Raw genomic sequence first — 9294 nt, forward strand, 5'->3', positions numbered from 1 at the left:
TAAACACACGAGGGCCGAGGATGATGATGATGATGGAAAGTCCAATCAGTCCTACAAATTTAATGGATCCGCACTCGATGCGGATAACTTCCGGGCTGACTGGCTGCCCGCCGCACAATAATCGCACGTAATCGTCGTCGAAACGCCGTCTTTTCGGCATGGGACGAAATCGGCTGTATGCAAGATTTCCCATCCATGAATATGATAAAATCGGATGGGTTTTCGTTCGAGTGTCTCTAGCCAACGCAAAAGCCGGGTTTTGGGTGCTCTCGTTGAAAAAGGGTAGTGATGCCATCCATCGTATGCTACTTAAAGGCCCCTTTCTCCCATTCCTCCCTCATCCATTTGTTGCTTCCATGCCGGTCGCAAATAGGAAGGATCGTGGCAGGGTGGAGCAAAAGTTTTGTGCAAAATCCCACCGAACCGAATCACCGTGCCGGGGCAACCGGCCCGAACATCAGCTATCGATCTCTGCTGCCTCTGCTGATGCTGCTGCTGATGCTACTACTGGCCGGCTGCTTTGGCCGGTGCCGGAGCGCAAAGCAGGTCGTTCGAACATAAGTATTTCCATTCATACAAATTTAATAAGGACCGGATCAAAGCCCCTCATATTTTGTGTTGAATTTGTACATGCGCTTAGGCACTGCCGGGAGGTGAGGAGGGGATGGGATGGGGGTGGGAGGGATTCGGTAGTGTGCAATTTTATGCATCGCACAGATGATGATGATGATGATGAGGCTGATGGGCAAAAAAGGCCTGATGAACGGGGCGGAGGTGGAGGAAAAGTTCAGTGGAAAATGAAAACGCAAATTCAAAGGTGAAAAAGGTGAACGTGAAGCGGGACGGTTCGAGGTGGATCGAGGACGACCGTGGGAGGGGGATGAAAGGGAAAAGTACCGAAAATTTTCTAACTGCAAACTCCGATGGCAGAACTATCTTCAGTTTGGCCAACCGCACCCAATACCCGGTTCCCGAACGAACCAGGTTTCACCTGGCCCCCGTTCCTCTTCTTCTTCCGCAAACCGCCGCCATTATCATCACCCACACCCACACATACACACACATCCATTCAGGAGCATCCGGAAGGAGCACAAATTTCCGGGTTTCCCTGAGGTTTGTTCCGGTATCACGTTTGCATATATGCAACGGTTCAGGAATTGCATTTCAATATGTGTTTGTGTGTGTGTCTGTGTGTACGGTTGGCCGAAGAAGGGGAAAAAGGATCTACTCGAGTCCTCGACCGGTGCGGTGCCGTCTCTTTCTCCTCTTATATGTCACTATGGTTCATTTATTCATTCGCTTTGCACAAAAGCGGAGCGGTTCGAGGTAGAACCGGTTTGCCGGCGGTTCACCTTTCGGCCGCTTTTTGCCAACTGACCGCACATCCTTTGGCTCCCGGTTGACCAGCACGCTCGCTGGTGGAATGGGTCCGGAGCCCCTGCTCTCCTACTTTCACCCCTTCCTTCCTTATGCAGGGGTTGTTTTTCGAGTACCAAAGTGGAGTTGTTTTGCAGCCAGTGTAACATCACCAAATTCTATAAGACGATTAGATACCTGAACTGCATGCAGCAATCGAGTGAAAGGAAGAGAGAGAAAGAGACAGATTGTCCGGCCGGGATGCATAATTCCGGGTTCCCCCAAACGAATCGGTTTAGAGATCGGCCGAATAAACACCGCACCTGGGATGGAAAGTTTTCGGTTCCGCTGGCAAGTAGCAAAGCAAATTACCTCCACCGGTATATTCACTGTAATTGGTTGCCGGACAAGGGGTAGGTTCGGTAAGTGCATTGATACACCACCACGAAAGACGGGAGAGGGCCGGTTCCGGTAGCTCCTAAACCAGGTGCTTTCTTTTCGGTCCATTTTATCTTGCGGAAATCGAGAACGGGGTGCGCTCATACATAAATTCATCCGGTTCGAATCGGAGCCAATTTATTGGAAACTCTGCCGGGAAAGGGCCGAACGGGGACGGAAGGGTTTGGTCCTTGGTTTTTTTTAACTAACCCTGGAAGTACGACCGAACCATGCTGCATGGCATCCATCATTTAGCAATTCCGTCGGCAAGTCCCCAACCCACGCCGAAGGGAAGTTTGCTTTGTGTGTTGTGCTGTTTAAATATTTCTACTTGTTTGTCCGGCAAAGATAATCGAACCGGAATGGGCAACCCTGCGGCATTAATGTAAAGAAGGAGGGATGGCTGAAAGACCGACGCCAGGGTGATAAAACCAAAGCCAAAAAAGCTGTGCGCAGCCGAGTGGGCCGCTTTTTGTTGCATGCTTTTGGCTGGACAAACACAAGATAAAGATAAATGTAATTAGATCTTTTGCACCGCAAATGTTGGTTTGGTATTTTACCTTCCGCTTGTTATAAAAACGAACGTCCGATGGCGCGTCCGGCTCTATGTTGGTCCAACACTGGGTGTGGAATTATGTTGTTGTAAGTGCGGCCTTAGTGGAAACGCGTGGAACATCTTCATTTGTGGCTGAGATCAACGTGAAAGTCGCAATCAAAGTCGGCGCACGACAGACTCCGATGTCCGATGAATGCGGTGACGCCTCCGAGAAGTAAGTGAGTGTGTGTTTGTGTGGATACGAACCGGTTCGCGATAGTACACCAGCAGTCTGTCGTCTCACAATTAATCAGTCCTAATTGATAACGTCGACGGAGACAGTGGCGGCGATGGTTGGCGAACTGACACCTCAGTGTGGCCCTCCGCATGATCGGTGGAAGAAGGTGATCCGGAAATCGAGTAGTTTGCGTGTTTAAGTAGCTTGTTTTGACCGAAATGCCCGCGAAAAGTAATGAGGAAGTTAGAATGTTTCGGCTTCCGAACATCGAACAGAGTGACAGTTTTTTAAAGATGCTAATGTTGTGCCCTTTTCTGTATCCACGCGCGTTCGGGTCCGCTTCGTGCGAGCAGTTTACATAACATCGGTTGAGGAAAGCGTCGTGGAAGAAGGGCAGCCCACCGCAAGCGGCTCGCCGGAAGGCCGAAGGTCACAGCAGTTTGCTCACTCGAACCCGGCGGCATCGATTCCGTCGATCGATTTGGCCATGGCGTTGGACAAGCAGCAGCTCCCGAATGGCGGCGACGGTTCGGTTCCGTTGACTGGCGTTACGACGGACTGGTGCCCGGTGAGGAACGACGGAGGGGAACCGACCCGGTTGCCAAAGTTCACAGCACGCAGTCCGGATGGGCAAACGGCGACTCGCAGGTAACGTATCGTGGACGCGGCGTCTCGATGATAAACGATCGTCTTTCGGTTGACGGCATGTTGGGTAGCATCGTGAGAATGCGATTAGATTGCGATCTCACATCGACAGCACCGTTTGTTGCAAGCAAAGCTTGGTTGCAATGTTATTGCTTGACAATCGTATCTCACTATCAGACAACATTCTTAATTGTTCCGTAACATTTTTAACACTTGGTTTATATGAGTGTTTCCTCAAACATGTTGGAGTAGAATTAAATGTAATTTTATAGTTTAGCGAAACAGAAGTTCTTCAAAACCATGGTAAACATTTTTAGGAGAATTGCAAATATTGTGCCATGCAAGTTTGCAGTTTTCATTTACTTGTTTAGCTTAATTGATTGGCATTATTGAGAGAGGGCATACTAGTTAAGGCGCTGGTCAGCTGCTAATTTGATTTGCATGTTCAATTAAACCAAAGGAGGATAACAAATCCAACGGAATGTACCCCTTAAAAATTTCACTTGTGAGTAGGTGAGTTAGTGTTGCTACTGAAACGATGCTCTTAGCACACGATGCTCTTTCGTATTAGAGATGGGAAAATTAAAATAAAAAAAAACGGCTTAGGATTAATAACTTTCATTAGTTTACTAGTTTCTTTGACTAGTCCAAGTTAAAAAGTGAAATACAGTTGCATTTAATTTGAAATACAGTGTATGACAAATGCATGTAACTAATCTTGGCTATGATATTATCTTAAAGGAAAGCTTCTTAAAGCTGATACACTAAAAGGCATCGTTTGAAGCTTGCGAACACCCATTTAACGTTTTCGCTCAAACCGATGTGACTGTCAGTTTCGGCTAGCAAGCCGTAGTTTTCTCTCTTCGCAGTTGAGCAAAAACGTTAAATGGGTGTTCGCGTACGTCAAACGATGCCTTTTAGTGTAAGTAGAGTGTGAACACGGTTTATGGATGATGCATGCCTGAATACCATGGGGTCGATATGAAAGTTTGTTAAGAAAAGTAAAGCGAAGTTTAGTAAAAGTAAAACGGTTTAGACAAAGTTTAACTAGAACTCATCATCAACATGTCAATAATTTAATCTCAGAACAATTATAGCCATAAAGCATCAACCTAAACGCTTAAATTCAAACCTAGAGAGATTCAAAACGTTTTTATACAAGGCTGGCCACAAAGACTCAAAAAATAAGGCATTAGAAATCAATATGAAATAGATCAATTCAAAAGAACTTTTATTTTGCCATATACATGCATACATCATTTCCCATGTCAAATGATTTGACAGTAACAAAATTGTTTTAGTGCTGTTCTAGTTTTTTGTTGTTATAGTGCATTTTTTGTTTATTTTGAAACATGTTAGGTGTTCATATTACTTACTTATATTATTTTTTATTTTTTATTTGTCATTGTTTTTATGTTGCTTGATGTTGTAAATTACTTATTGCAAGGTTTCTATATCCAGTGTTCAAAACTAGTGTTTTGAACAATGTAGATTTGTGATTTAAGTGTAATGGCGGACTGGATATATCATTATGCAGGTCAGACTTTGTCGACCTCTTCTCAAATCTAATAAATGATGTTTACTTCAATGCTTATACTAAATCTAGCTAATTTATTTGTGAAATAGTTGTGAATAGTTTTTGAGACTTGGATAGTAGGTATTTCGAAAAGCGTAAGTATTGTTATTTATTGTTCGCGTTCTTTAATCACCATTATTGAAACACAGAAAATTATTCAATTGTTTTATCATTTGCAATATTGTTGTGGCTTGATTCCATAGGAAGAAGGAAAAAATCCGCCACGAACGGTCGATGGAAAATGGGATTTCACGGTCTTAACTTAATTCCGGTGTAATCGCTGACAATAACGCCCTTCCCGTCGTCCGTTCCACAGCTGCCCCGCCCTTCTGCAGCGAAACTGGCCAGTTATTTCGCAGCCGCTGGCGTTGCTGCTCGTGTTCGGCTTCCTCTGGGCCATAGCGTACTCCATCCTGCCGCCGGAACTCTCGCACCCGACCGGGGGCCTCATGCGGCTCGCGTTCCTGTTCGTCGGCGCCCAGGCCTGCGGCGTGCTGGTCTCGCTGACCGGGCTGCCGGACATGCTGGGCATGCTGTTCTGGGGCGTCCTGTACGCCAACGTGGGCTGGGCGGACTTTGGCGGGTACGGGCGGCTCGAGGTGTTTCTGCGCGAGATGGCCCTCGTCAACATCATGCTGCTGGCCGGGCTCGGGCTCGACTACGGCGCCCTGCGGAGTCTGTTTCGTTTCATCATGCAACTCACCCTGGTGCCGACCGCGGCGGAGGTGGCAACCGTGGCCATCCTCTCGCGCTACCTGCTCGATCTGCCCTGGCTGTGGGGCGTTCTGCTCGGGTAAGTTGCCAACAAAAGTGCGCCCGACCCGAAGGTGGGAGAGGCGGTTCACGGAAGGGTCGGATCGGTAAATCCTTTAATTTGGTTTTAAATGCATTACTTTCGACCTCGATTTGCACCCAACCGAAAAGGGTGACCCCGTTGGGATGGGGTGGGGTGGGGCGGAGATTTAAAAGAGGGAGTGCACCTGACGCGAGGAGGGAAATCGGGCGAAGAAAGGAAAAACAGCACCAGCGGCTAATGGAAGTTGCAATGTACTAAAAGCCACATAAAAGAAACTGCTCACAATGGTCCTTCTTCGAAAATGTTCCGGGGTTTTTCCTTGCCCCGTTGGCCACTTGCGCACAGCCTACCACAAGCCACCCACCTGCTTCGGGAAGGGTCCTTTTTTCCGGCCTCCATTCCGGGCCGTTTCAACCGAGAGCCGGAAGCGCCAGCATCGGTTGCAAGTGCGAGCGCCTTGGAAGTGGCATATGGATCCGCGCGGGGCGGGAGGGTAGTGTCGGTGGGAGACGCGGGTAAGAAAAGAATTTTCCATTCCACGGATACGGTTCCTGGATGGCACCGAGGGGAAGAAAAAGGGGTAGCAAGGTGAAGTGAGAAAACGATGCATTAAAAACAGGACCATTTGCTGAAGCTGGAGTTTTTTACAGAACGGCCATTGAGAGCAAAGAAAATATAAATGAAATGAAAGGAAAAAACACACACACACACCAACTACTTACCCGAGGAAAACGAACGACTAACCGAAGGTTACGGTTCATTATTGCGCCATTGCCAACGAGGGGAGCCCTAAATGGATTGCACCCAGTACCACTTTCCAACTAATGTCCGGGGGTAAAAAAAGGAAAACGGGTGAGATGGATTTGTGTGCGGCATGGTACAGGAAATCAATTCCACTTCCCTCGCGAAGAACGAATCGACCGGGAGGAAGCTTCCCCGGGGCCCGAGGGGTTCGGGTGGCATAAGCTATGAGTCCGTCATTTGCAGCACACCGTTTTTGGTTATGCGATCCGTTTCTTGCTTCGCTTTGCGTCTTTGAGGTGTCTTGGGTTTAATTTTCTTCGAGGTCGTTGGTTGTAGGGGGAAACCCTCCGCTTGCATCCGTGCTTTGAGGTCCTTTGAGTCAACTCGGGGTCCAATCTGGGGTAGGTCCCTGTTGCTTCCCTACTTCCATTCCAAACTCATTTTCATACGCGACCGGAGCGGATAAAAAGAATGATAAAAATGCGTTGAAATTTTAAATTTCCCTTTCACACCTTGGCGAACGGAATGAAAAATGCTCCTCTCACATTTTCCCACCCTCCCCTCAGCCTGGTGGAAACGGCCATCTCGCCCAACGTCGTCGTAACGGTGCTGCTGCGGCTGAAGGAGGAACGGCTCGGGCTGAATAAGGGAATTCACACATTAATCATCGCCATGACAAGCTGTAATGATGTTCTGGCAATTTTCTTGTTCGGTGTCATTCTGGGCGTGATATTTTCCACCGGTAAGTTGGTCCCCCACACCCCGTGAGCATACCAACCCGTGCGCTGACTTTCGAACCATTTCCGGTTACGTTGGTGTAGGAAATCTCACCAGCCAGATCCTGCAAGGACCGATCGGTATCGTCATCGGGCTCGCCTACGGCACGGCGTGCGGTTACGCCCTGCTGTACCTGCCCTCTTATCGCGCGGTAAGCGGCCGGCAGCATGTCGACCGGTTTGGCAGCTTTTTATTAAAATTTTAATTACACTCTCCGCAGAAGTACACCAACGGGTTGCGGTTCGCGATGACAGCGCTCGCCGGCACGCTCTCGGTGGTGGGGAGCAAGGTGGCGGGGTATCCGTCGGCCGGGGCGCTCGGATGCATCGTGACGGCGTTCGTGGCCGGCACCGGGTGGCGCCGGCGGCCCCCAACGGAGTGCAACGAGGTGAGCATGTACCTGGACCTGCTGTGGAAGTTCCTGAAGCCCGTTTCCTTCTCGCTGATCGGCAAGGAGGTGAACTTTTCCGTCCTGGCCGGGGAGACGGTCCTGTACGGGGCGATCACGTTGGGTGTGGCGGTGTTGGTAGGTCTTTTCGCGCGGGTGCGGACATTTTACGAGCCCCTCTTACAGCCAATTTCTTTCTTCTTGTTCTTCCGGTAGCTTCGGTTGACTTTCTCCTACCTCTCGACCATCGGGAGTGAGCTGAACTGGAAGGAGAAGGCGTACGTAACGCTTTCCGGGTTCCCCAAAGCCACCGTTCAGGCCGCGCTGGGACCGGCCGCGCTGGATCTTGCCCGGAGTCTCAACGCCACGGAGGAGATCGAGAAGGCCCAAACCGTGCTGATCGTGACGGTGTTAGCCATCATTCTGACCGCTCCGTTGGGGGCTCTGCTGATGATCAAGTTGGCTCCACGCTGGCTGAAGCGATCGTCGGCTGAAAGCGACGAACAGTACAGATAACAGATGAGATGCAGCCTCTGACCAACACGCCAACACCATCGTACTTAGGAGAAGGTTGGAGAAAAATGAAACTGAAACATGGAGTTGTACTTGAACACGATAGTTGATTACTTAATTTTTTCATGTTGCGTGGTAGATGATTTATGGTTGATTTGTTTATAAAATCAGATAGCTATCAAGGTGGAGTGAATAAAATAAAATATTTCTATTTTAGATCTGATTCTAATGTTTTGAAAAATGGAAAAGAAATTATTTTTCAAGAATTTTAAACATTTTAATTTATTTCCTGAGGTTCGTTCGAAACAAACAGAATTAAAAATTAACGAAAACAATAATATGAAAGTAGGTCAGAACTGAGAAGGTATTCTGAAACATTCACATGGAATAAGTTTCGGAGCTGACCAAATTGAAGAACATTTAAAATCTTAACGGGTTTAAGATAAAAAATATAGGTTGATTTTGAAATATTTCCGTAGGTTGTCATAATTTTTTCCTGTTTTCATTCAAAGTATCCTCATGACCGAACTGCTAAAAGCAACTCAAGCGTTATAACTTACACAAAAAATCATTGTTTTGATCTGCATAGTGAAAATGTTCTGTTCCGTGAAAACGGTATGCACCATTTCATGCCGCAGTGGAGAAAATGCTCGTTCTTCTTCTCGCTTTTCGTATGATGCAAACTATAAAACTATAAATCATTGAAAAATTCTTACGACTCCAACATTGGCTGGTAGGTAAGTTTTTGAATGAAGGAACCGCTTAGCCGCGACAAGTTTTCCGTCCGTCCACCGCAACCCGGACACACACACACACATACACACACCTGGCGATGACCTCCGTAGGCAAATGAGCGCTCGCCCAAAATCGGCGCTCGCGGCTTCGTCCCGTCGTTATGACGAGTGAAAACCGTTTGTAGAAAGTTTTGGGGTAAAACTTTCAGCACTTTGGATTCTTTTCCCTCCGCTTATTTTCATTTCTTTGCGGTTGCGGCCACTGGGCAGGGGTTTTCCATATCGACGCATTCCTGTACGATTCGTTTTCTTCCGCTACCGCCACTCCACACGTACCGGGTGGATTTCGTCGACATTTATAACATTTTCGGACCAAAGCTTCAAAACCAGCGCCGCTACCGAGAAGGAGCCATTATCCGCGAGCACTCGGGGAGGGTAAAGTGGGAAAAATTTGTTAGAGTTGAATGGACCAAACTTTTCGTAACATGGCAAATCGTTAAATGCGCAGAATTTCGCAATCTTTCGCCGGGAATGTATGCGAGTTTCTGGAAGGG

The 9294-nt window shown here is 47.8% G+C and overlaps 1 protein-coding gene across 1 annotated transcript; it reads left to right on the forward strand.

Moving 5' to 3' along the window:
* The first annotated feature begins 2539 nt into the window (after positions 1 to 2539).
* On the forward strand, positions 2540 to 8009 carry LOC131284738 (sodium/hydrogen exchanger 9B2). The gene is made up of 7 exons (XM_058313598.1): positions 2540 to 2564; positions 2921 to 3215; positions 5105 to 5581; positions 6895 to 7070; positions 7150 to 7256; positions 7326 to 7631; positions 7710 to 8009. Exons 1-7 carry the CDS (start codon positions 2540 to 2542, stop codon positions 8007 to 8009), a joined length of 1686 nt encoding a protein of 561 aa, XP_058169581.1.
* Positions 8010 to 9294: the final 1285 nt, after the last annotated feature.

Source organism: Anopheles ziemanni, chromosome 3, assembly GCF_943734765.1.
Source record: "Anopheles ziemanni chromosome 3, idAnoZiCoDA_A2_x.2, whole genome shotgun sequence".
Lineage (NCBI taxonomy): Eukaryota > Metazoa > Arthropoda > Insecta > Diptera > Culicidae > Anopheles > Anopheles ziemanni.

Coding starts and splice junctions, on each gene's coding strand:
- LOC131284738 (XM_058313598.1), top strand. CDS start 2,540: ATGAATGCGGTGACGCCTCCGAGAA. Junction 3,216..5,104: donor GGGCAAACGGCGACTCGCAG/GTAACGTATCGT, acceptor TCCGTTCCACAG/CTGCCCCGCCCTTCTGCAGC. Junction 5,582..6,894: donor CTGTGGGGCGTTCTGCTCGG/GTAAGTTGCCAA, acceptor CCCTCCCCTCAG/CCTGGTGGAAACGGCCATCT.